Source organism: Oncorhynchus masou, chromosome 22 (genome assembly GCF_036934945.1).
Source record: "Oncorhynchus masou masou isolate Uvic2021 chromosome 22, UVic_Omas_1.1, whole genome shotgun sequence".
NCBI classification, from domain to species: domain Eukaryota; kingdom Metazoa; phylum Chordata; class Actinopteri; order Salmoniformes; family Salmonidae; genus Oncorhynchus; species Oncorhynchus masou.
Genome location: NC_088233.1, coordinates 16828785 through 16856172, shown reverse-complemented (window position 1 = coordinate 16856172; position 27388 = coordinate 16828785). Strand labels below are relative to the sequence as shown.

At 47.2% G+C, this 27388-nt stretch overlaps 1 protein-coding gene across 7 annotated transcripts; it reads left to right on the top strand.

Annotated features, from left to right (window-relative positions):
• Positions 1 to 221: 221 nt before the first annotated feature.
• Positions 222 to 26684, top strand: LOC135509097 (Wilms tumor protein homolog). Of its 7 annotated transcripts, none has more exons than XM_064929425.1 (9): positions 222 to 1003; positions 4413 to 4529; positions 5669 to 5771; positions 15572 to 15652; positions 19603 to 19702; positions 22699 to 22843; positions 22960 to 23049; positions 23262 to 23345; positions 23611 to 26684. In XM_064929425.1, exons 1-9 carry the CDS (start codon positions 604 to 606, stop codon positions 23730 to 23732), a joined length of 1242 nt encoding a protein of 413 aa, XP_064785497.1. In that variant the 5' UTR covers positions 222 to 603; the 3' UTR covers positions 23733 to 26684. The 7 variants fall into 7 exon arrangements, with proteins under 7 accessions (XP_064785497.1, XP_064785495.1, XP_064785496.1 ...); XM_064929423.1 differs by having other exon boundaries at positions 23262 to 23354; XM_064929424.1 differs by having other exon boundaries at positions 15569 to 15652.
• The last annotated feature ends 704 nt before the right edge of the window (positions 26685 to 27388 follow it).

The window sequence follows — 27388 nt, the reverse complement described above, 5'->3', positions numbered from 1 at the left end:
CCCCCAACTTCGTGCTATTCAAACAGAACTCTCTCTCTTACTCACACACGCACGCACACTCACACGAGCGCAGGCTCATTTAGGGTGCACAGAGAGATGGGCGTCTAAAGTGAGAGGCTGGGGGGCAGTACTAAATGAATGAAGCCCAGCACTCATTGGCCTTGGCTCCTCCTCCAGCCGTCTCACTGGGTCTGTATTTGAGGTTTGTGGGCTCTAAAGAAAACAGACGCATGAGTAAAGGAATAGAGGGCTACCCCCCTCCTCCTCTCTTCCTCTCCCACTCGTTCTCCTCCATTGACAGAGCTGAGAGAACTCTCCCCAGGTTAGACATCCAGACAGACTCTCTCCACTACATGGACTATCTACCACAGCACACAAAACAGACACGTTCTATTGTTTACACTTTCGTTTGGGGTGAATTGTGTGTGTTTTCCTTCAAAAAAGCTGTCTTTCAATGCAACAATGAAGCTTTGTTGGACTTAGGTTTCCACAGAACCAGGAGCCGGTACATCAGAACGCCGAAGAAGACTTAGGTCCGTTTTCAGAGCGATCCTGTCGGGTTTTTGGACAGACTGGTTTCCAGGTGCGGTTGCTCCAACAGAGATGGGCTCAGACGTACGTGACCTCAACGCACTGCTGCCCCCTGTGCCAGCCCTGCCAGGGGGGAATGGGAACTGTACCCTGCCCGTCAGCAGTGCCCCTCAGTGGGGCCCTGTACTGGACTTCCACACTGGCGCCCCCTACAGCTCGCTGGCCCCCCACTCCTTCATCAAGCAGGAGCCCAGCTGGAGCTCTGGGGATCCCCAGGAGGACCCTCACTGTGGCCTGAGTGCCTTCACCCTGCACTTCTCTGGCCAGTTCACTGGCACAGGGGCCTGCAGGTACGGGGCCTTCGGGGCCCCCCCTCCACCCAGTCAGCCCCCACCAAGCCAGCCAAGGATGTTCAGCAACGCACCCTACCTGACCAATTGTATGGACACCCAGCCCTCTTCCAGGAACCAGGGTAAGATCAATATCTAATCTGGAGATGAGTGTATTAAAATGTTATTGTGGTTGCACTAGGACTTGATATTTGGTTAATTAAATATTTTCATTCACAGAAATATGGCATTTGTTTAGTAATGTTCATTATGGTCATTGTAGTTTCAACAGTTGGTATACTTCTAGTACTTTTGTATCATGTTGTACAGTTATTGCACTTTTATGTTCTTATGCTTCCATGACTATTTCCCTGCCGACAGTTTTTGTTAACTCTGGTGATGTACAGCTGTGTCTAGTTCATGATCAATAAACAAACAAAGCAATGATAGGTAGACCTGAAAAACAATAAATACATTCATAATGTCAAGCTCATATCGAGGATTACATTTTCTTAGGTGAAGCTTGTGTTTTATTTTGCTAGTATGTATGTCAGTGAAATAACTGATCTTATTGCCAGCACAGTACAATGACAATTTGTTGACATTAGTTTATAATGTAGAAAATATCTGCATTTGCTATGCTGTTTTCTTTATTTCCTTATAAGAACTTTAAGTTATTTGAACTTTGTACTGTTTAAATTATTTGTCATTAGTATATGCTATAGTCAGTCATTTGCATTAGGAATTATATTATGAACTTCTGACATTGCTTTTAAATGAATGTGTAATTTTAACCCAAATTATTTTCAAACAGAATAGATTATTTTCCTTAAAAGTGGACACACAATTTGATCTCTGAAATTCTAACAGCAGCTGTGGTATAGTTAAACTGATTATATGAGAGTGTACAGTATTCAAAGAAATTGTTGACTTGTGGTTTTATTACAATTGATTGTTGCAAATACAAATGTTTAGGAGTCTTGGGGTTGAAAAGGTACACACATTCTAAACATTCATAATTAATGGAATCATTGTTATGAGGAACTAAACCATTAATTAGCCATGGCATATACTGTAGCTACTGTATAGGCTATAGAATATTATACTAAATTAATATAAATGAAGGGGAAAAATTCTCAGTGATGACAGAAAATGTAATTACTTGTGAACTTGTAGTAAATTGACATAAACTAATCTCAGTATAACTCCTTAATACAGTAAAATATTATCTGAAGCTGACCAATTGTGAGTGATTTCCAAGGTTTTTGAAAAGTGATATTATTAAGACAGCTATTTGTAGTCAAGCTCTAGGATTTCTCTTCAGAGCTACTGGGGTCACCCGTGCTCACACCCCAAATGTAACCTGTCTGCACTTTAAAATGTTGGATAAATTACAACTAACATCAGTATCAAAGGGCTCATCCAACCTTCAATCCCCTTATCATACCCCTCCTGTGCCTGGCCAAGCAGTGAAAACAAGCCATGGCTAAATCTCAGACGGGTCACTTTCACTAGATACTGATAATACACTGAGGCTCACTGAGGGAGAATCCACTGTACTCGTGATCTGTTTACGGTTACCATGCGAAACGACACAGTCCAAACTAGTTAGTGTGAGGACAGGCATTATGTGTGTATTTGGGTCTGTTTTTCCAATGTACTTGTGCTTGTGTAATTGCAGTTTACTTGAGTGGAAGAGGAGAACATGAGGATAAAGTAGTTAAGGAATTATTGTATGCACTTTCCTTGTACACAATGATCCAAAACGGAAAATATTTGTGTTACCCTTCAAAGCATTATGTTACCCTTCAGAACATTACGTTACCCTTCAAAGCATTACGTTACCCTTCAGAACATTCCCTTTTTATTGTGTTTAGATCTCTTAATTAACCTATTGTTTTTAAGTAGGCTTATCATTCAGATGTTCCGTTGTCACACAGTTTTAGAAATGAGTTCCCTTGATTTACCATGCTGGGTGACATTTGTATTACATGCACATTCTGTAATAGTATGTAAAAGCATAACAAGTATTCGTTCAACATTTGTAGGCTACTTTCTCCTGCTTTGTCAGAATGCACAGTAAAAAGAAGAAGCAGGCGCTTATCGAAATACAACTACTGGGGAATCACAGATGGAATTATGAAGTGTATTCATATCTACACTATATCTATAGTCACTGTAAAATCTGTTTTTATTCATGAAAGCACTCATTTATAAAATTAGACACTTGGCGTCTGACTATTAATTAGGTTATGAGTTGACTATTAATTAGGTTATGAGTTGACTATTAATTAGGTTATGAGTTGACATAATTAGGTTATGAGTTGACTATTAATTAGGTTATGAGTTGACTATTAATTAGGTTATGAGTTGACTATTAATTAGGTTATGAGTTGACATAATTAGGTTATGAGTTGACTATTAATTAGGTTATGAGTTGACTATTAATTAGGCTATGAGTTGACTATTAATTAGGTTATGAGTTGACTATTAATTAGGTTATGAGTTGACTATTAATTAGGCTATGAGTTGACTATTAATTAGGTTATGAGTTGACTATTAATTAGGTTATGAGTTGACTATTCACAATGGCTTCTGTAGCATGTTAACACTTTGGGAGTCGGTATAACTTCAACATGTATTATTACATAGATACTGTAAGTATGATACTAGATACTGGATGCATGGATACTAGGTACTAGATACATAGATACTGTAAGTAATACCATTAAGGTCATTGTTCAGTGATTTAGCTTTGATTACGGGTCCTCAAAATCAATGGCTTGTGAATGGTTCATAATATATTTCACAATGGTTTATAAGAAGTTTATAAATGTCAAAACAACAAATAAACCAACAAATAAACATTCTATTTTAGAAGAGATATAGGAAAAATGTCATGTCACTCTGTAAGTGTATTTGGTATTTCTTCACATCCCACTCTACTGCAGTGCGTAAAGCAGACTGGTCTAAGGTGAGGACACTGCCTTGCACACAAACTGCCAAGGCAGTGCCCTTCACTATGCCCACTGTGACCCAGACCAGCCCTGTGTAATGTGATGGGGATCAGTCCTCCTCTACTCAGTCAGTCAGACAGGGATGGAAGACAAATAGAGCTCTTTAATGAGTTTTGAGTTAACCCTGCTGGGCCCCTGGTGAAAGTTGTGCTGGTGTGTAATTAATGGCGTTGCTGTTAGCTGGTGTGTAATTAATGGCGTTGCTGTTTGCTGGTGTGTGATTGATGATCTGGTGTCCCACCCTGGGTCAGACATAGGCATGATTCTGGGGTCAGCCCTCCAGTGTCCTGCCACAGTTTGTTTTCACTCAGGAGCCTTTCACTCTCAGCCCAACACAGGGGTTACTGGGGAAGGGAGGGAATCTACCTACATATGCAGCACAAAGGGTCAGGGCGCTGAATGTTAGCCAGTGAGCTAAATGATAATTGATACAGTAATTTCTACCATGTATCCACGTTTTTACCTACGTCCATGTTCTGAAAGTCTTGGAATTATTCATTTAGTTTTTCTAAACCTTTCTTCTTTGTGTTTACAGGTTACAGTGCTTTCGATGGTGCCACTAATTACGGTCACACTCCCACACATCACTCCTCCCAGTTCCTCAGCCACTCCTTTAAAGATGAAAACTCCCTAGCTCAGCAGACCAGTATGGGTAAACAGCACCAAGACTACTGCAATGTTTGTGTGTGTGTGTGTGTGTGTGTGTGTGTGTGTGTGTGTGTGTGTGTGTGTGTGTGTGTGTGTGTGTGTGTGTGTGTGTGTGTGTGTGTGTGTGTGTGTGTGTGTGTGTGTGTGTGTGTGTGCGTGTGTGTGTGTGTGTGTGTGTGTGTGCAGGTGTGCGGGTGTGTGTGCGTGTGTGTGTGTGTGTGTGTGTGCGTGTGTGCGTGTGCGGGTGTGCGGGTGTATGTGTGCAGGTGCGGGTGTGCGGTTGTATGTGAGCAGTAATATGTGTGTACGTGGATGCACAGTCTTAGAATAAAAGGTGCCATCTAGAACCAAAAAGGGTCTCTTGGCTGTCCCCATAGGAAAACCCTTTGAAGAACCCTTTTTGGTTCTAGGTAGAAGCTTTTCCACAGAGGATTCTGCATGGCAAACATGTGTATTGTGAACTCCGTACTCCTCACCTAGGGAGTGGCCTCCATCTTATAGTCACTGTGAGGTTAAGTCTTAAACTGACCTTCACGTCACTGTCATAAATTAATAGCATCTTTTTCTTTATTGTCCTTTTCTTCATCCATGGTCCTGCTGTTAGTAAGCAGCCGGATGTGTGTGTTGCTAATTGTATTACTGTGATGTTGTAAATCGTGAGCTCTCTGTATAGAAATGATAACTGGAGGAAACGGCAATACAAGGTTTTTGGAATGTTTAGAACTGCCCAGGGACCCATTCACAACACGTGGAGGCAGAGCCTAAGCAGTGATCCTTCATTTGCACTTTGAAAAATCAAAAATAGTCCGTGTGCTTTACGGCTTCAAAGAACAGCCTCTTGTTTTTAGAAGTGCTGTCTATATTCAGACACGGTTTCTTTCTCAATGTCCCTCTCAGGATAGTTTTTTTCAGAGGAGGCGCTGTCAGACAAACAGCTCCATTGGACCAGGGATGAGTTTCCTGAAAGCTTTGTGGTTAATGTGGTACTTCCAGACCCAGACAGTACAAAGTGTCACGTTGGCTACACATCTATCAGGAAACTTACCTCTGTACAGTTATGAAGCACTCCTTAATATACCATCGCACTGTTTTAATTCTCAATCAGTGGAGTTGGTGGGTGATAAATGTATTTTGCTTGTGTAGGTGAGCAGCCGTATTCTGTCCCTCCACCCGTGTATGGATGCCACACCCCATCAGACAGCTGTACAGGCAGTCAAGCCCTACTGCTGAGGAACCCTTACAACAGGTGAGTACTGGAGCAGCCCCACTACAGTAGCTTCACATGCCCTTACCTGACATCACATCCCTGCCGCTCACCTCAGCCCCACTCCTATCACTCACCTTAGCCCCACTCCTGTCCGTCACCTTAGCCCCACTCCTATCACTCACCTTAGCCCCACTCCTATCCGTCACCTTAGCCCCACTCCTACCACTCACCGAAGCTCCACTCCTACCACTCCGAAGCCCAACTCCTATCACTCACCTTAGCCCCACTCCTATCCGTCACCTTAGCCCCACTCCTACCACTCACCGAAGCTCCACTCCTACCACTCCGAAGCCCAACTCCTACCACTCACCGAAGCCCCACCCCTGCCAGTCACCGAAGACCCACTCCTATCACTCACCTAAGCCCCACCCCTGCCAGTCACCTAAGCCCCATCCCTGCCAGTCACCGAAGCCCCACCCCTGCCAGTCACCGAAGCCCCACTCCTACCAGTCACCGAAGCCCCACTCCTACCACTCACCTAAGCCCCACTCCTATCACTCACCTAAGCCCCACCCCTGCCACTCACCTAAGCCCCACCCCTGCCACTCACCTAAGCCCCACCCCTGCCAGTCACCTAAGCCCCACTCCTACCACTCACCGAAGCCCCACTCCTACCACTCACCGAAGCCCCACCCCTGCCACTCACCTAAGCCCCACCCCTGCCAGTCACCTAAGCACAACTCATATCACTCACCTAAGCCCCACCCCTGCCACTCACCTAAGCCCCATCCCTGCCAGTCACCGAAGCCCCACCCCTGCTAGTCACCTAAGCCCCACTCCTATCACTCACCTAAGCCCCACTCCTACCACTCACCTAAGCCCCACCCTGCCAGTCACCTAAGCCCCACTCCTACCACTCACCTAAGCCCCACCCCTGCTAGTCACCGAAGCCCCACTCCTATCCGTCACCTTAGCCCCACTCCTATCACTCACCTAAGCCCCACCCCTGCCAGTCACCGAAGCCCCACTCCTATCACTCACCTAAGCCCCACCCCTGCCAGTCACCTTAGCCCCACTCCTATCACTCACCTAAGCCCCACCACTGCCAGTCACCTTAGCCCCACTCCTATCACTCACCTAAGCCCCACCCCTGCCAGTCACAAAGCCCCACTCCTATCACTCACCTAAGCCCCACCCCTGCCAGTCACCTAAGCCCCACTCCTATCACTCACCTAAGCCCCACCCCTGCCAGTCACCTAAGCCCCACCCCTGCCAGTCACCGAAGCCCCACTCCTACCACTCACCGAAGCCCCACTCCTACCACTCACCGAAGCCCCACTCCTACCACTCACCGAAGCCCCACTCCTACCACTCACCGAAGCCCCACTCCTACCACTCACCTAAGCCCCACCCCTGTCACTCACCTAAGCCCCACCCCTGCCAGTCACCTAAGCCCTACTCCTATCACTCACCTTAGCCCCACTCCTACCAGTCACCGAAGCCCCACTCCTATCACTCACCTAAGCCCCACCCCTGCCAGTCACCTAAGCCCCACTCCTACGACTCACCGAAGCCCCACTCCTACCACTCACCGAAGCCCCACTCCTACCACTCACCTAAGCCCCACCCCTGCCTGTCACCTAAGCCCCACTCCTATCACTCACCTATGCCCCACCCCTGCCACTCACCTAAGTCCCACCCCTGCCAGTCACCTAAGCCCCACTCCTATCACTCACCTAAGCCCCACCCCTGCCACTCACCTAAGCCCCATCCCTGCCAGTCACCGAAGCCCCACCCCTGCTAGTCACCTAAGCCCCACTCCTATCACTCACCTAAGCCCCACCCCTGCCACTCACCTAAGCCCCACCCCTGCCACTCACCTAAGCCCCATCCCTGCCAGTCACCGAAGCCCCACCCCTGCTAGTCACCTAAGCCCCACTCCTATCACTCACCTAAGCCCCACCCCTGCCACTCACCTAAGCCCTACTCCTATCACTCACCTTAGCCCCACTCCTACCAGTCACCGAAGCCCCACTCCTATCACTCACCTTAGCCCCACCCCTGCCAGTCACCTAAGCCCCACTCCTATCACTCACCTTAGCCCCACTCCTACCAGTCACCGAAGCCCCACTCCTATCACTCACCTAAGCCCCACCCCTGCCAGTCACCTAAGCCCCACTCCTACCACTCACCGAAGCCCCACTCCTACCACTCACCGAAGCCCCACTCCTACCACTCACCGAAGCCCCACTCCTACCACTCACCGAAGCCCCACTCCTACCACTCACCGAAGCCCCACTCCTACCACTCACCGAAGCCCCACTCCTACCAGTCACCGAAGCCCCACTCCTACCACTCACCGAAGCCCCACTCCTACCACTCACCGAAGCCCCACTCCTACCACTCACCGAAGCCCCACTCCTACCACTCACCGAAGCCCCACTCCTATCACTCACCTAAGCCCCACTCCTACCACTCACCGAAGCCCCACTCCTACCACTCACCGAAGCCCCACTCCTACCACTCACCGAAGCCCCACTCCTATCACTCACCTAAGCCCCACTCCTACCACTCACCGAAGCCCCACTCCTACCACTCACCGAAGCCCCACTCCTACCACTCACCGAAGCCCCACTCCTACCACTCACCAAAGCCCCACTCCTACCACTCACCGAAGCCCCACTCCTATCACTCACCTAAGCCCCACTCCTACCACTCACCGAAGCCCCACTCCTACCACTCACCGAAGCCCCACTCCTACCACTCACCGAAGCCCCACTCCTATCACTCACCTAAGCCCCACTCCTACCACTCACCGAAGCCCCACTCCTACCACTCACCGAAGCCCCACTCCTACCACTCACCGAAGCCCCACTCCTATCACTCACCTAAGACCCACTCCTACCACTCACCGAAGCCCCACTCCTACCACTCACCGAAGCCCCACTCCTACCACTCACCGAAGCCCCACTCCTACCACTCACCGAAGCCCCACCCCTGCCACTCACCTAAGCCCCACCCCTGCCACTCACCTAAGCCCCACCCCTGCCAGTCACCTAAGCCCCACTGCTATCACTCACCTAAGCCCCACCCCTGTCACTCACCTAAGCCCCACCCCTGCCAGTCACCTAAGCCCCACTCCTATCACTCACCTAAGCCCCACCCCTGCCAGTCACCTAAGCCCCACTCCTACCACTCACCTAAGCCCCACCCCTGCTAGTCACCGAAGCCCCACTCCTATCCGTCACCTTAGCCCCACTCCTACCACTCACCTAAGCTCCACCCCTGCCTGTCACCTAAGCCCCACTCCTATCACTCACCTAAGCCCCACCCCTGCCACACACCTAAGCCCCACCCCTGCCAGTCACCTAAGCCCCACTCCTATCACTCACCTAAGCCCCACCCCTGCCACTCACCTAAGCCCCATCCCAGCCAGTCACCGAAGCCCCACCCCTGCCAGTCACCTAAGCCCCACCCCTGCCAGTCACCGAAGCCCCACTCCTACCACTCACCGAAGCCCCACTCCTACCACTCACCGAAGCCCCACTCCTACCACTCACCGAAGCCCCACTCCTACCACTCACCGAAGCCCCACTCCTACCACTCACCGAAGCCCCACTCCTACCACTCACCGAAGCCCCACTCCTACCACTCACCGAAGCCCCACTCCTACCACTCACCGAAGCCCCACTCCTACCACTCAACCAAGCCCCACTCCTACCACTCACCGATGCCCCACTCCTACCACTCACCGAAGCCCCACTCCTACCACTCACCGAAGCCCCACTCCTATCACTCACCTAAGCCCCACTCCTACCACTCACCGAAGCCCCACTCCTACCACTCACCGAAGCCCCACTCCTACCACTCACCGAAGCCCCACTCCTATCACTCACCTAAGCCCCACTCCTACCACTCACCGAAGCCCCACTCCTACCACTCACCGAAGCCCCACTCCTACCACTCACCGAAGCCCCACTCCTACCACTCACCGAAGCCCCACTCCTATCACTCACCTAAGCCCCACTCCTACCACTCACCGAAGCCCCACTCCTACCACTCACCGAAGCCCCACTCCTACCACTCACCGAAGCCCCACTCCTACCACTCACCGAAGCCCCACTCCTACCACTCACCGAAGCCCCACTCCTACCACTCACCGAAGCCCCACTCCTATCACTCACCTAAGCCCCACTCCTACCACTCACCGAAGCCCCACTCCTACCACTCACCGAAGCCCCACTCCTACCACTCACCGAAGCCCCACTCCTATCACTCACCTAAGCCCCACTCCTACCACTCACCGAAGCCCCACTCCTACCACTCACCGAAGCCCCACTCCTACCACTCACCGAAGCCCCACTCCTACCACTCACCGAAGCCCCACTCCTACCACTCACCGAAGCCCCACTCCTACCACTCACCGAAGCCCCACTCCTACCACTCACCGAAGCCCCACTCCTACCACTCACCGAAGCCCCACTCCTATCACTCACCGAAGCCCCACTCCTACCACTCACCGAAGCCCCACTCCTACCACTCACCGAAGCCCCACTCCTACCACTCACCGAAGCCCCACTCCTACCACTCACCGAAGCCCCACTCCTACCACTCACCGAAGCCCCACTCCTATCACTCACCTAAGCCCCACTCCTACCACTCACCGAAGCCCCACTCCTATCACTCACCGAAGCCCCACTCCTACCACTCACCGAAGCCCCACTCCTACCACTCACCGAAGCCCCACTCCTATCACTCACCGAAGCCCCACTCCTACCACTCACCGAAGCCCCACTCCTACCACTCACCGAAGCCCCACTCCTACCACTCACCGAAGCCCCACCCCTACCACTCACCGAAGCCCCACTCCTACCACTCACCGAAGCCCCACTCCTATCACTCACCTAAGCCCCACTCCTACCACTCACCGAAGCCCCACTCCTATCACTCACCGAAGCCCCACTCCTACCACTCACCGAAGCCCCACTCCTATCACTCACCTAAGCCCCACTCCTACCACTCACCGAAGCCCCACTCCTACCACTCACCTAAGCCCCACTCCTACCACTCACCGAAGCCCCACTCCTACCACTCACCGAAGCCCCACTCCTACCACTCACCGAAGCCCCACTCCTACCACTCACCAGTGCTAAAACATCTGTTAATGTTACAAAGTAGTCTAACATGCAGACATCTTATTAAGCAAATATAGTTTTGATGATTCTAGTCATTGAAGTTAGTTAAAGACAGTGGTGGAAAAAGTACCCAATTATCATACTTGATTAAAAGTAAATACATAAAGAAAATTACTCAAGTAAAAGTGAAAGTCACCCAGTAAAATACTACTTGAGTAAGTCTAAAAGTAATTGTTTTAAATATACTTAACTATCAAAAGTAAAAGTATGAATAATTTCAAATTCCTTATATTAAGCAACCCAGACTGCACGATATTCTTGTTTTTTTAATATACGGATAGCCAGGGGCACACTTCTACAATCAGACTAATTTACAAACGAAGCATTTGTGTTTAGCGAGTCTGCCATATCAGAGGCAGTAGGACTCACCAGGGATGTTCTCTTGATAAGTGTGTGAATTAGACAATTGTCCTGTCCTGCTATGCATTCAAAATGTAATGAGTACTTTTTGGTGTCAAGGAAAATGTAAGGAGTAAAAAGTACATTATTTTCTTTAGGAATGTAGTGGAGTAAAAGTAAAAGTTGTCAAAATTATAAATAGTAAAGTCAAGTACAGATACTCAACAAAAACTACTTCAGTAGTACTTTAAAGTAATTTTACTGAAGTACTTTACACCACTGGTTAAAGGGGGTCAGGAAGCTGCACCTTTATAGCTGTCCTGACTGGCCAAGGTTGTGCTGCCGTCATAGAAGACAATAATCATCATCAACATAGTTCTCAAATTAAATGTGGAGAAGTCACTCTGCCATTGAGCACTCCGAGTGGCTAGAGGAAGGAGGAAGTGAAGTAACAGTGGCAGGAAGTTGGAAGTACGAGACTGTACTGATTTCCATTCAGGAAATGATCTAAAGAAAGGCATTTATCATGTTTGTACTGTAGTTATACTCTCTAAACTTTCCATTGGACTGAATCCATTCACCGCTTTTTCAAATCGCATTCACGACCTGACAAACAATAAGATAATAGCATATTTACTGTGTTTTATTCATATTTGAAGTTTGTTTCATTGAGTTAAATAGTTAAATCCAGGATGTAGATGGTATGGGTGAGGACCATGTCCAGATAAATGAACAGTTGTCCAGACAGAGAATGGGAGCAGTGCTCAGCAGGCCAAGATAAGTGGTGTAAACACTACTGGTTTCCAGTCTTAGGCCAATGTTGAATTCCTTCTACTGATAAGTAGCTCACTGTTCTCTGAGGGGAGAGAACCCCAGTGTAACCTTACACAACTGTTTACTCCCTCGCCTTGAGATGGCACAAAATTAGCTTGCATTCTTTGAATACCTTTAACATTTTGTTTTCAGCTCCAGGGAACATAAAGATTCAAAATAAGGGAATTTGGACTTGATAAGAGTGTGTTAGTCAGACTGGATACTTGTGCTGGAAGCCTCATTCTGCAGGCTCTGCTCCTCCTGCTGTCATAAACAGCCTGATATCTGCTGTGGAAGGGAAGGGGCTGGGAATCCTCAAATCAAACCGCTAAGCCGCTCTCTAATCAAATGCCCGGTACCAACAGCGTTGTATTTATACAGTCAGGCGGCAGTTATGCACTTTTTAACATTTTGGAAATACATGAAATAAAAAGACATCCACTTATGAAACTAAGAACCAGGGAACCAGGGAACCAGGGACAAAGTTCCTTTGGGAAGCAGTGGTGTAGAGGACAATGACTGAAACTTTAGAGCCGCTTAAACCAAAACACCCCTGCATTTGATTATTTTCTCAAGAGATGAAAATCTCAGGTATGTATAGAGCTGTTCACAGAGGACTCTACCTACCACGTACAGTAATGGTTTAGACTGCAAAGTTCCCATTAGAGGTGCTAATGGATACACTCTTCATCATCCTTCAACCCTCATTATCCTTCAACCCTCATCATCCTTTAACCCTCATCATCCTTTCTCCCTCTGTCAACCTTCAACCCATATCATCCTTCAACTCTCATCATCCTATTCAACTTCTCTTTCGTATCGTCTGAGATCCCCAAAGATTGGAAAGCTGCCACGGTCATCCCCCTCTTGAAAGGGGGAGACACTCTAGACCCAAGCTGTTATAGACCTGTATCCAGCCAGCCCTGCCCTTCTAAAATCTTCTAAAGCCAAGTTAATAAACAGATCACCAACCATTTCGAATCCCAACGTACCTTCTCCACTATGCAAGCTGGTTTCCGAGCTGGTCACGGGTGCACCTCAGCCACGCACAAGGTCCTAAATGATATCATAACCGACATCAATAGAAGACAGTACTGTGCAGCCGTCTTCATCGACCTGGCCAAGGCTTTCGACTTGTCCGGACCTCTGGAAGTCTCTATGGGGGAGCCACAGGGTTAAATTCTTGGGCCGACTCGTCTCTGTATATATCAATGATGTCGCTCTTGCTGCTGGTGATTCTCTGATCCACCTCTACGCAGACTACGGCATTCTGTATACATCTGGCCCTTCTTTGGACACTGTGTTAACAAACCTCCAAACGAGCTTCAACGCCATACAACTCACCTTCTGTGGCCTCCAACTACTTTTAAATGCTAGTGAAACTAAATGCATGCCCTTCAACCGATTGCTGCCCGCACCCTCCGGCCCGACTAGCATAACTACTCTGGACGGTTCTGACCTAGAATATGTGGACAACTACAAATACCTAGGTGTCTGGTTAGACTGTAAACTCTCCTTCCAGACTTACATTAAGCATCTCCAATCCAAAATGAAATCTAGAATTAGCTTCCTATTTCGCAACAATGCCTCCTTCACTCATGCCGCCAAACTTACCCTGACTATCCTACCGATCCTTGACTTCTGCGATGTCATTTACAAAATAGCCCCCAACACTCTACTCAGCAAGCTGGATGTAGTCTATCAAAGTGCCATCCATTTTATCACCAGAGCCCCATATACTACCCACCACTGCGACCTGTATGCTCTCGTTGGCTGGCCCTCACTACATATCCGTCGCCAGACCCACTGGCTCCAGATCATCTATAAGTCTTTTCTAGGTAAAGCCCCACCTTATCTCAGCTCACTGGTCACCATAGCAACACCCACCTGTAGCACGCGCTCCAGCAGGTATATTGCGCTGGTCATCCCCAAAGTCAACACTTCCTTTGGCCGCCTTTCCTTCCAGTTCTCTGCTGCCAATGACCGGAACAAATTGCAAAAATCTCTGAAGCTGTAGATTTATATCTCCCTCACTAACTTTAAGCATCAGCTGTCAGAGCAGCTTACCGATCACTGTAACTGTACACAGCCAATCTGTAAATAGCACACCGACTACCTCATCCGAATATGATTACTTACCCTCTTGCTCTTTTGCACCCCAGTATCTCTACTTGCACATTCATCATCTGCACATCTATCACTCCAGTATTAATGCTAAATTGTAATTTATTTTGCTGCTAGGGCCTATTTATTGCCTTACCTCCCTACTCTTGTATATTTGCACACACTGTACATATATTTTTCTATTTTTCTTTTCTTTTGTGTTATTGACTGTACGTTTGTTTCTGTGTAACTCTGTGTTGTTGTTTTTGTTGCACTGCTTTGCTTTATCTTGGCCAGGTCGCAGTTGTAAATGAGAACTTGTTCTTAACTAGCATACTTAGGGTGAAATAAAAAATAAAAATAAAATCCTTTAACCCTCATCATCTTTTAACCCTCATCATCCTTTAACCCTCATCATCCTTTAACCCTCATCATCCTTTAACCCTCATCATCGTTTAACCCTCATCATCCTTTAACCCTCATCATCTTTTAACCCTCATCATCCTTTAAACCTCATCATCTTTTAACCCTCATCATCCTTTAACCCTCATCATCCTTTAACCCTCATCATCCTTTAACCTTCATCATCCTTTAACCCTCATCATCTTTTAACCATCATCATCCTTTAACCCTCATCATCCTTTAACCCTCATCATCCTTTAACCCTCATCATCTTTTAACCCTCATCATCCTTTAACCCTCATCATCCTTTAACCCTCATTATCCTTTAACCCTCATCATCCTTTAACCCTCATCATCCTTTAACCCTCATCATCTTTTAACCCTCATCATCTTTTAACCCTCATCATCTTTTAACCCTCATCATCCTTTAACCCTCATCATCTTTTAACCCTCATCATCCTTTAACCCTCTGTCCTCCAAATAGTTGAATTGATTTGAAGTGAAACTCTACAGAACACTGTACTGTACGTACTTTAATCACTAGACAGAGTGTAGGCTACCGTCAGTGTACAGGGTGCCAGGCACCAGAGCATCCCACTACAGTGAGCTGTTCTTGTGGTATGATAAAACGATGTGATGTCAGGGGCGGCAGTGATACATCTAAAGTATGTGTTTGGGAAAGCACCTGGCAGTTTAACTAATGATCCTGGAGCCAGACGCTTAATAGCAGATGGTTATTTGGATCTGAGGGTTGGAGGGCTATGGAGGGCTATGGTTAACACATCACCCTGTTGGTGTTAGTGTGGGTGGATCCTGATTCTGTGGAACATTCATGAGCCGTTGTCCAGGATGAACCTGTATAGATGGGGCCACATTTGATAATTCTCTGACTCTCCTGTGGTGCTTGTCTACACTGAAAACAGTGGTACCACGTTGTCCCAAGGAAAAATTCCTAAAAATGTTTTTTATTTGTTTAAATCCCAGCAGTGATAATTTATACCAAATGGCATCTCAGCTGGAATGCATGGCATGGAACCCTGTTAGCACGCTGGCTTCCACCATTAAGAGGTATGTCGACGTGACCCGCTCCTGTCATCTGAAACATTCCTCTTTGATCGGGATTAACAGTCATTAATCTGCACTAGTCTCAGAATAGGGGAGAGAGGGGGTGGTTGTTGGGGGTAGTGGGCTCCCTTCATTAAATCACACATTTGAACACTCACTGGCATTGTTTAAATATTTGATTTAGTAGCAGGGTGAGGCTCCACAGGGGGCCTGTGAAATACATCATTTCTCACTGAGGTGATTAGAAAGAAAAAATATTCCCTCTATCACAGATGTCACATGTCACATATGGGTTGTTTTTTCTTTTCTCCTAGCTCTCTGGCACACACACACACGCACGCACGCACGCACGCACGCACGCACGCACACACACACACACACACACACACACACACACACACACACACACACACACACACACACACACACACACACACACACACACACACACACAAAAAGTATAGGGAGTAAATATAGGGAGAAATTATAGGGAGTAAATATAAGGAGTAAGTATAGGGAGTCATTATAGGGAGTAAATATAGGGAGTAAGTATTGGCAGAAAGTATAGGGAGAAAGTATAGGGAGTAAGTATAGGGAGAAAGTACAGGGAGTAAATATAGCAAGTAAATATAAGGGGTAAGTATAGGGAGAAAGTATAGGGAGTAAGTGTAGGGAGAAAGTATAGGGAGTAAATATAGCAAGTAAATACAAGGGGTAAGTATAGGGAGAAAGTATAGGGAGTAAGTGTAGGGAGAAAGTATAGGGAGTAAATATAGCAAGTAAATATAAGGGGTAAGTATAGGGAGAAAGTATAGGGAGTAAGTGTAGGGAGAAAGTATAGGGAGTAAGTGTAGGGAGAAAGTATAGGGAGTAAGTATAGGGAGAAAGTATAGGGAGTAAATATAGGGAGCATTACTTTTTTCACACGATGGTGATCAGAGTTAACCTACCTATTTCCTTATCACTACATCACTGTCTCTATTGAGGAGGAAACATCACATTTTCACTTGCTTTACTGCTCTAATGAAAAGGTCCTCTTTCATTCTTGCTTTGTTGTCATTTTCAGTGTCCCTCTTTTTCTAACTCCCCTCCTCCCCTCCTCCCGAACCCTCCCTCGGTTTCTGTCTGTTTTCTCCGGAGATTGTGTGCATGTTAAATTAGCCTCTCTGTTTTGTCTGTCCTGGCTGGGAAATGTATCCTGCTATAATTTTCCCGTGTGGGGCATCAACCTTGACCACGGTGGGACATGTAACAGAGGGGAAGGGCTCTGCACTGGGGAGTAGTGGAAGTAGATCAGTAGGCTTTCCCCCTGGGATCCTCCAGCCTGGGCTCCAGAGCCAGGGCTTAGTTAGACTGGAGGGGAGGGTCTGACCCTTCCACCACCTCCCCGAAAAAGCCAGCAGAGGCCGGGGTGACTGAATGATTAATCTGCTTCTAAATGAGAGGGACTCTAATGCTTAGGCTGTGGAAAATTAGACTTGGAGTCTCATCTCAAGGAACGCACGGCAAAGTATGCATGTGCCTTTTCCAGATAAACGCCACCACTCCCCAATCACCATCCCCAGCCTCATCTCCCTCCCCAGCCTCATCTCCCTCCCCAGCCTCATCTCCCTCCCCAGCCTCATCTCCCTCCCCAGCCTCATCTCCCTCCCCAGCCTCATCTCCCTCCCAAGCCTCATCTCCCTCCCCAGCCTCGTCTCCCTCCCCAGCCTCGTCTCCCTCCCCAGCCCTGTCTCCCTCCCCAGCCCTGTCTCCCTCCCCTCCCCAGGCCTGTCTCCCTCCCCAGCCCTGTCTCCCTCCCCAGCCTCGTCTCCCTCCCCAGCCTCGTCTCCGTCCCCAGCCCTGACTCCCTCCCCAGCCTCGTCTCCGTCCCCAGCCCTGTCTCCCTCCCCAGCCTCGTCTCCGTCCCCAGCCCTGTCTCCCTCCCCAGCCTCGTCTCCGTCCCCATCCCTGTCTCCCTCCCCAGCCTCGTCTCCGTCCCCAGCCCTGTCTCCCTCCCCAGCCTCGTCTCCGTCCCCAGCCCTGTCTCCCTCCCCAGCCCTGTCTCCCTCCCCTCCCCAGGCCTGTCTCCCTCCCCAGCCCTGTCTTCCTCCCCAGCCTCGTCTCCCTCCCCAGCCTCGTCTCCCTCCCCAGCCCCGTCTCCCTCCCCCGTCTCGTCTCCCTTCCCAGCCCCGTCTCCCTCCCCTCCCCAGGCCTCTGTCCCTCCCCAGCCCTGTCTCCTCCCCAGCCCTGTCTCCCTCCCCTCCCCAGGCCTGTCTCCCTCCCCAGCCCTGTCTCCCTCCCCAGCCTCGTCTCCCTCCCCAGCCTCGTCTCCGTCCCCAGCCCTGTCTCCCCTCCCCTCCCCAGGCCTGTCTCCCTCCCCAGCCCTGTCTCCCTCCCCAGCCTCGTCTCCCTCCCCAGCCTCGTCTCCGTCCCCAGCCCTGTCTCCCTCCCCTCCCCAGGCCTGTCTCCCTCCCCAGGCCTGTCTCCCTCCCCAGCGCTGTCTCCCTCCCCAGCCTCGTCTCCGTCCCCAGCCCTGTCTCCCTCCCCAGCCTCGTCTCCCTCCCCAGCCTCGTCTCCGTCCCCCAGCCCTGTCTCCCTCCCCAGCCTCGTCTCCGTCCCCAGCCCTGTCTCCCTCCCCAGCCTCGTCTCCGTCCCCAGCGCTGTCTCCCTCCCCAGCCTCGTCTCCCTCCCCAGCCCTGTCTCCCTCCCCAGCCCCATCTCCTTCCCCAGGCTCTGACTGTATATGTTAACGTGAGCCTGAGGTGTTAAGCGCCACAATGAATGAGTGAATGATTTGTGGGGAGATTTAGTGCAGCATGCAGCTTCACTGACTCCACTCCGGCTGTCCTTGGAAAGAGCAGAGACAAAGACTGCTTTATGCCCTCTCAACCATGTATTGATCATTTAACTGTACAGGATACAAACCCTCCTTCCCTGAAATAGAAAAATGACAGACTGCTTTTTAAAACTAACGACAGATATAAACCGTCTGGATATTATGGGACTAAATGTGAACTGTATCTGTCTTGAAATGCTGTAGCTGCAGTGTACTGTACGTAACTGAACCATCTTCAGTTAATACTTTCAGAGACGACCTTCAGTTTGTGATGGGTTAATAAGTTTTCAGAAAACATTTCCATTTCTAAAACAAGTAGCTAATACACAATACAAAGGATCGCACACGATACCTAAACTATGTTTCATACATATTTCATATTTCTGGATATACTAAAATGGATCATGGTACTTTTGTGCTATGTCCTTATCCTGTACCTCTATTTGATTGAGAGTAGTAGGTGGGTGACAACCAGGTCTTGCAGTGCTAACCAGTTCCTATTTGATTTACTAAGACAAGCCCTTATTTACTGAGGAAAACTAATATAGTATTCAGCTTGAACGTGTGTTAATCCAGGGTCAGAGAGAGAGGCCTTACGAATAAATCTGTGAATGACATGAAGTTAACCTTTTGTCTTTCCTCCGAGTTCCACTTTGGATGCTTTAGGTGAATATACTTCACTGTGACGCATAGAGCAATTTGCTCCTATGTCAAAACAAGTTATAGCGGGTGATTTCGCGTCATTTATTTATTCTGGGCTTTTACCTACTGTGCATGCTATTGAAAGACAATGCCAATGCAACTTTGCTGAACCAGGCTTAGCTAGATGAAGAGTGCTAAACTCCTAAATGACAAGTTTTATTTAGGACAGGGAGACTCTTTTCAAGAGGGACCATTTACTGCAGTTTTACAGTACATTTAACAACGTGAAAATAATAGGCATTCATCCTACATTGCATCCTACATTGCATCCTACATTTTCTTGACTTCCACTCTGCCGTTTTTCATGGCCCTGAAGCTGCTGAATGCTCTTGAACTTCAGCTTTTATGTGAGTTGTAATTTGGCAGACAAAATAGAAAATGGTCACATCATTCCTGACTAAAAATGCTCTTGTGTCTTCCTGTTTGTGGACAGCCATGCTACGGGTTATGAAAGTGACCCCAACCCTCCCATGGTGTATAGCTGCAGCACCCAGTACCGCATCCACACCCATGGCATCTTCAGAGGCATGCAGGTCAGTTCTCTCCTCTCACACCCACGGCATCTTCAGAGGCATCCGGTCAGTTCTCTCCTCTCACACCCACGGCATCTTCAGAGGCATCAGGTCAGTTCTCTCCTCTCACACCCACGGCATCTTCAGAGGCATCCGGTCAGTTCTCTCCTCTCACACCCACTGCATCTTCAGAGGCATCAGGTCAGTTCTCTCCTCTCACACCCACGGCATCTTCAGAGGCATCAGGTCAGTTCTCTCCTCTCACACCCACTGCATCTTCAGAGGCATCCGGTCAGTTCTCTCCTCTCACACCCACTGCATCTTCAGAGGCATCCGGTCAGTTCTCTCCTCTCACACCCACGGCATCTTCAGAGGCATCAGGTCAGTTCTCTGCTCTCACACCCATGGCATCTTCAGAGGCATCAGGTCAGTTCTCTCCTCTCACACCCACGGCATCTTCAGAGGCATCCGGTCAGTTCTCTCCTCTCACACCCACTGCATCTTCAGAGGCATCAGGTCAGTTCTCTCCTCTCACACCCACGGCATCTTCAGAGGCATCAGGTCAGTTCTCTCCTCTCACACCCACTGCATCTTCAGAGGCATCCGGTCAGTTCTCTCCTCTCACACCCACTGCATCTTCAGAGGCATCCGGTCAGTTCTCTCCTCTCACACCCACGGCATCTTCAGAGGCATCCGGTCAGTTCTCTCCTCTCACACCCACTGCATCTTCAGAGGCATCAGGTCAGTTCTCTCCTCTCACACCCACGGCATCTTCAGAGGCATCCGGTCAGTTCTCTCCTCTCACACCCACTGCATCTTCAGAGGCATCAGGTCAGTTCTCTCCTCTCACACCCACTGCATCTTCAGAGGCATCCGGTCAGTTCTCTCCTCTCACACCCACTGCATCTTCAGAGGCATCCGGTCAGTTCTCTCCTCTCACACCCACTGCATCTTCAGAGGCATCAGGTCAGTTCTCTCCTCTCACACCCACGGCATCTTCAGAGGCATGCAGGTCAGTTCTCTCCTCTCACACCCACGGCATCTTCAGAGGCATCAGGTCAGTTCTCTCCTCTCACACCCACGGCATCTTCAGAGGCATCAGGTCAGTTCTCTCCTCTCACACCCACTGCATCTTCAGAGGCATCAGGTCAGTTCTCTCCTCTCACACCCACTGCATCTTCAGAGGCATCAGGTCAGTTCTCTCCTCTCACACCCACTGCATCTTCAGAGGCATCAGGTCAGTTCTCTCCTCTCACACCCACTGCATCTTCAGAGGCATCAGGTCAGTTCTCTCCTCTCACACCCACGGCATCTTCAGAGGCATCAGGTCAGTTCTCTCCTCTCACACCCACGGCATCTTCAGAGGCATCAGGTCAGTTCTCTCCTCTCATGGATTCTTCACACCCAGGTCACACTCTGATTCCTACTCTCCATACATAACTTTCCTTATGTGCTCAGGGCCAAGGTCGGCACAAGGAGCACAGACACATATTTTCGCATGAACACGTACGCACGCACACACGCACACACACACACACACACACACACACACACACACACACACACACACACACACACACACACACACACACACACACACACACACACACACACACACACACACACACACACACACACACACACACACACACACTCCCTAAATGCCAGAACAAGGTCATCCTCTACTGCCAAGTCCAGGCACTGCACGGGTGCTGGCAGAAGAGGAGGAGGAGGTGGGAGAGACTAGAGATGTAGAGTAGAGAGAGAGAGATCGAAAGAGTGAAGAAAGAGAAGAAGGAGGAAAGAGCCTGACGCAGTGAGCAGAATGCCAGAATAGTTGGGACATTTAAAAGGCATCTCAGGATGAAAAGGGAAGAGGAATCACTTTCAAGAAATCCATGAACAATAAAGATAGTTTCCATACGCAGGCCCATGTTAATAAATCATTAGATCTTAGTTAGTGTCCGTCGGCAGCTTTAAAACACAGAGAGCAGAGATTCTCCAGACCTATTCTCACTCCCTTCTCATTGTTTTCAAATTAAACCAGGAAAACCTCATTCACAAAAAATACATACTTGGATGAAACATTTGAAATGTATGGTATGAAAAGTGGACACGATTAAAAAGTGTGATGATGCTCAGAAAGCCTTTTATTGGACAATCCAAACATTGGCTCTGCCCCCTCTGTGAAGTGTTGGTGTCAAGATAAGGAACAAGGCAGGCAGTACAGCAGTGCTATAAAACACTGAAATCATTTACTTATCAATAGGCTGCTAACACTATTATTTAGACTGCCAGTGTCTACAGAACCCATTACACTAAGAGCCTCCTAATGAACATCAGATGGGTTTCAGGGTCTGGGGGGGTTGAAGAAGGGGAGGAGTACAGGGGGGCATGGACAACTGAGATGGGGTCTGCCTAACGTCCGTGACTAACGACTTACGTTTAGAGACTAAATCAGTGGCATGGAGTTAATTTGAGCGCTCGTTTTACGGCTAATTCTAGTATAATGAGCCTCCGTTAGCGAGATAATCACACTTCTTTTGCCTTGGCCTTTTTTAATTGGTCATTATTTTTGAGTTACCTTTTGCTGTGATAGACTAGTAGGTAGCTTAGTTACTGTTATCTCTTTATATGATATGTTGTGGTTCTAAACCTGTACCATTGCTTACTATGTGTGTGTGTGTGTGTGTGTGCGTGTGCGTGCGTGCGTGCGTGTGTGTGTATGCATATGCGTGTGTGTCCGTGTGTGTGCGTGTGTGTGTGTGTGTGCGTGTGTGTGTGTGTGTGTGTGTGTGTGCGTGTGTATGCATATGCGTGTGTGTCCGTGTGTGTGCGTGTGTGTCCGTGTGTGTCCGTGTGTGTGCATGTGTGTGCGTGTGTGTGTGTGTGTGTGTGTGTGTGTGTGTGTGTGTGTGTGTGTGTGTGTGTGTGTGTGTGTGTGTGTGTGTGTGTGTGTGTGTGTGTGTGTGTGTGTGTGTGTGTGTGTGTGTGTGTGTGTGTGTGCCACATCACAGGATGTCCGACGGGTGCCAGGTATCGCTCCAGCCATTGTTCGCTCAGAGACCAATGAGAAGAGGCCATTCATGTGTGCATATCCTGGCTGCAACAAACGATACTTCAAGCTGTCCCACCTGCAAATGCACGGCAGGAAACACACAGGTAAGAGCCAGGGCAACCATAGATCAAACCCTATTACACTAACCGACTAGTGTATCAGTGATCCAGGTCTCGCTGTACCAAAGCCCACTCTGTGTACCCCTCTGCCCTCCCTCCAGGTGAGAAGCCCTACCAGTGTGACTTTACCGACTGTGGACGAAGGTTCTCCAGGTCAGACCAGCTCAAGAGACACCAGCGAAGACACACAGGTTTGCCCTTTCTCTCTTTTTCTCTTTCATTTTCTCTTATTTATTTTCTCTCTTTCACTTTCTCTTATTTCTTTTCCCTCTCTCTCTGTTTGAGCTCCCTCCATCTCTCTGCCCTCTCTATTGTTAATGGAACACTATAACGCCGCTTCCCTTTGCAATGGCTTCCCTCCTGGCCTGTGCTCTACTCTGTCTGTCTCTCTCTGTGTGCCTAGGGGTTAAACCGTTCCAGTGCGAGACGTGTCAGAGAAAGTTCTCGCGGTCTGACCACCTTAAGACCCACACCCGGACTCATACAGGTAAAACAAGTGCGTAAACGTTTATTTTTACACATCTACTTATCTCTTTTCTGCTCTAGAACTTAGTTAGGTACGTTTCAAGGCTTTGGGGGTACAGTGTTTCAACAAATCGAGGATATGTTATTTTACCAGATGGAAATTGGTTAGATAAAATGTTACTAAAAGTGATCTAAAAGGATCGTAGGAAATGAATTGGATCTCTTCCTCCCCTTCAGTATAATTTAAACCAGATACTACCTAACAACGCTCTCTCTCCCTCTCCTAGGCGAGAAGCCCTTCAACTGCAGATGGCCCAACTGTCAGAAGAAGTTTGCCAGGTCTGATGAGCTGGTTCGTCACCACAACATGCACCAGAGGAACCTGACCAAGCTGCAACTTGCCATCTGAGCCAGATCTGAACCAGACCACTCTGCTCTGCATACACACTGGCCTCGCTGCTCTCTAACACTCTGCCTACATGAGACTCTGAATCTCCATCTCGTTCAACGATGCCTGTAGCACAAAGGGGATACGCAGCAGAGCAGGTCCATCCACTAGATAGCACAGCCACAAAGGAAAACATGACTGCGTTGTAAAGATTCATAAAAACAACAATGAGCTTTTTAGTCTTAATTTAAGGTAAGGGTTAGGTATAAGGTTTTAAAGAAGAGAAATTGTAGATATTTAAAGAAGATAAATTGTAGGAATAGGCGGGGTGTATTACTTTGTGGCTGTGGTAACAGAGCAGGAGGCTGACAGTCTTGTTCATCTGCATGTAGCTGTAGAGCCTCACCTACGCACAGTCCTCCAAACAGCCCCATCTAAGGACGGTCCTCTGTCCAGATGCTCTGATCCAGAGGGTTATTTTTAGTAAGACATTTAAAGAGGAAAAAAAATAGTTCTGTCTCTTGTTGGTGTTGTATACAGTAGATGTGAATGACTTTATGCCTTTTTTTCATTTGTAGTGTTACTTTGAGCAGTTTCAGATTAATTTATTATTTTATCATACTTTTGTGAATTAAAATATCTTTCACTGGAATGATTTCTGGAACGGGGGACATTTTTTACATTGGTCCAACAGCATGTTCATCATCGCTTTCGTTCAGTCCACAACTTTGATCTGCACCAGGTAGTTGAATCATAAAGCTACAGTAAGTCCGCTTCGGTCTGGGATGTTGTCTGTAAATATTGTTTCACTTTGACTGTGGATTTTGGGGATGTGAGTTAAAAAATATAAATGTATTGTCACACTGGCTATGTGGCCAAGAAGTTGTGGTATTAAATTATGTAAATAATAGTACTGGACAATGGATTGTATTTGAAAAAAATATCCTTGCCATGGAAACATGTGACTTAACTATTATACTTTAGACTAGACCTACTTTGATAGATCCAGGAAATGCTTTTTTACAGTTGTTCTCAACTGCTAAAACACTAAACCCCTTTGTCTGAACAAAGTTCTCTGTTGCCTGGACTCATTTAGCTCATTATTATTATGTCTGTTGTCAATACCTTCAACCATTTCACATGGTAAAACACAGTCTGTTGTCAATACCTTCAACCATTTCACATGGTAAAACACAGTCTGTGGTCAATACCTTCAACCATTTCACATGGTAAAACACAGTCTGTTGTCAATACCTTCAACCATTTCACATGGTAAAACACAGTCTGTTGTCAATACCTTCAACCATTTCACATGGTAAAACACAGTCTGTGGTCAATACCTTCAACCATTTCACATGGTGAAACACAGTCTGTTGTCAATACCTTCAACCATTTCACATGGTAAAACACAGTCTGTTGTCAATACCTTCAACCATTTCACATGGTAAAACACAGTCTGTTGTCAATACCTTCAACCATTTCACATGGTGAAACACAGTCTGTTGTCAATACCTTAAACCATTTCACATGGTAAAACACAGTCTGTTGTCAATACCTTAAACCATTTCACATGGTAAAACACAGTCTGTTGTCAATACCTTAAACCATTTCACATGGTAAAACACAGTCTGTTGTCAATACCTTAAACCATTTCACATGGTAAAACACAGTCTGTTGTCAATACCTTCAACCATTTCACATGGTAAAACACAGTCTGTTGTCAATATCTTGAACCATTTCACATGGTAAAACACAGTCTGTTGTCAATACCTTCAACCATTTCACATGGTAAAACACAGTCTGTTGTCAATACCTTCAATCATTTCACATGGTAAAACACAGTCTGTTGTCAACACCTTAAACCATTTCACATGGTAAAACACAATTTGCAGATCTCACTTAGACTTTTCAGCAAAACTCTAAACACAATCTCATTCTCAAAACACATTCTGCACTCCAATGCACATGTCATCCATACTGGTAAACACAAGTGGCAACAATCAAATACAAATAGAGAACATATGTCATTGATTGAACACAACCTCTCAAAATTGATTTAACCTGTTTCAAATGATGCGACACAACCAATATAAGCCAGTTCAGAGAGCAAACAGGTTGTTGAAGGTAGGAAGGAGAAAGTCTGAGAATGGATACTGTAGTACAGTGCATTGTAGGCTGTATACTGTACAATGGACAAATTGTATGGCCCTGAACATTGTGCTTTCCATTTATTAACAGTACTGACTGATCAATAGATTTTGACTAGTTGCAGGTTCATATCAACAAAGAACAAGAATTACAGTATCACAGAGATAAAGGACAAGTTTGTGAGATGCAGGGTACAGTACTGTAAAAATAGGGGTACAAGGAGGAGGAAGAACAAAAAACAAAATTGCAAAGAGCAAAGCAGAGTAGTAATTTATGATCCATTTTGAGCTACTATGATAGAACATGTTTTTGTTCATCAAAAGACAATGACAGAAAAATATGAATATTTTTTAGATAAAAAATGTACTTCTCCCTGAGAATTGTATGTTTTGAACAATGTGTTTTCTGTTGCTTGAGAGTGTATATCGCTCTCAATCATTTTGATCACTTTGTTTATGATTTGAGAGCAGTGTTTGATTTTGAACACAGGTAAAACTGTTTTGAAGTGAATTTTTCATTTTGCGAGAGGAGTCAGAGGTTATGTAAATAGTGCTTGAAGATGAGGTTTTGTGTTTAATGTTTTCAGGAAATGGAGCAAGGTTTCAGAAATTGTGTTTTAGCAATTGAGAAAAACTGTAAGTGTCAAAACACTTATCTGTCATGGAAACATTATTTTTTTTACTCTGAAGTTTATTATCAATATATTATGTTCTGTTTAAACTGTATTTTTCCCCACTATTTTTATACAGTATATATATATATGCTGATTCTGTTGTTGTTGTTATTTTTCCCCATTGAGTTCTGTATTAAAGTCATCCAGCAGTGTGTGGCCTGCCTGGGCAGCTGTGTTGGCTCAGGGGGCCAGTGTTGAGTTACTTTTGCCCTCACTAACAGGGCTGATCAACCGCGCTCCTGAGACCCAATGACCAGACCATAGCCTGACCTTAACCTGACCAGGTCGTGACCGCTCGTAGGTCATCTTACATGAGTCGCCAGAGGAGGCTCATACTGGCCAGAATAAAAGTAGTTATGATAACAAAACAGAACTCTTTGACTGTAGCTAACATCCGCTGCTTTCTTTATCTCGAACCAGATTATTTTAAAATTCCTTGGCTTCTGAGTGAAACAGGAGACACAGATAAACATAAACATGTTTTCTCTCAAACTCACTGTTGCTCAGCACTCCATCTTAATCAAGCCAGCTATGCACTCTCCCTGCACTTAGAAAAAGGACACACTTCTATGTTGTTTCTCAAGACAAAAATATCCTCTTTCCGTTGTCAGTTTTTTAAATCATTTGACATCCACATTAATGCACTGTCACTGTGAAAACAACAGACAAAAAGCTTGCTATAATGTCAAAATGTACTACAGCTAGCTTTAAAACATCAAGCCTTCTCTCCGAGTGGCTGACTGCATGGTGATGGTGTTTTATCACATTGGGGGAATATTGTTGTTGAGATCCTCTTCTTTCTTTAACTATTCGCTTGGCCCCAGTGTTGTGTAAATCAGCTTGACTCTCTCACACT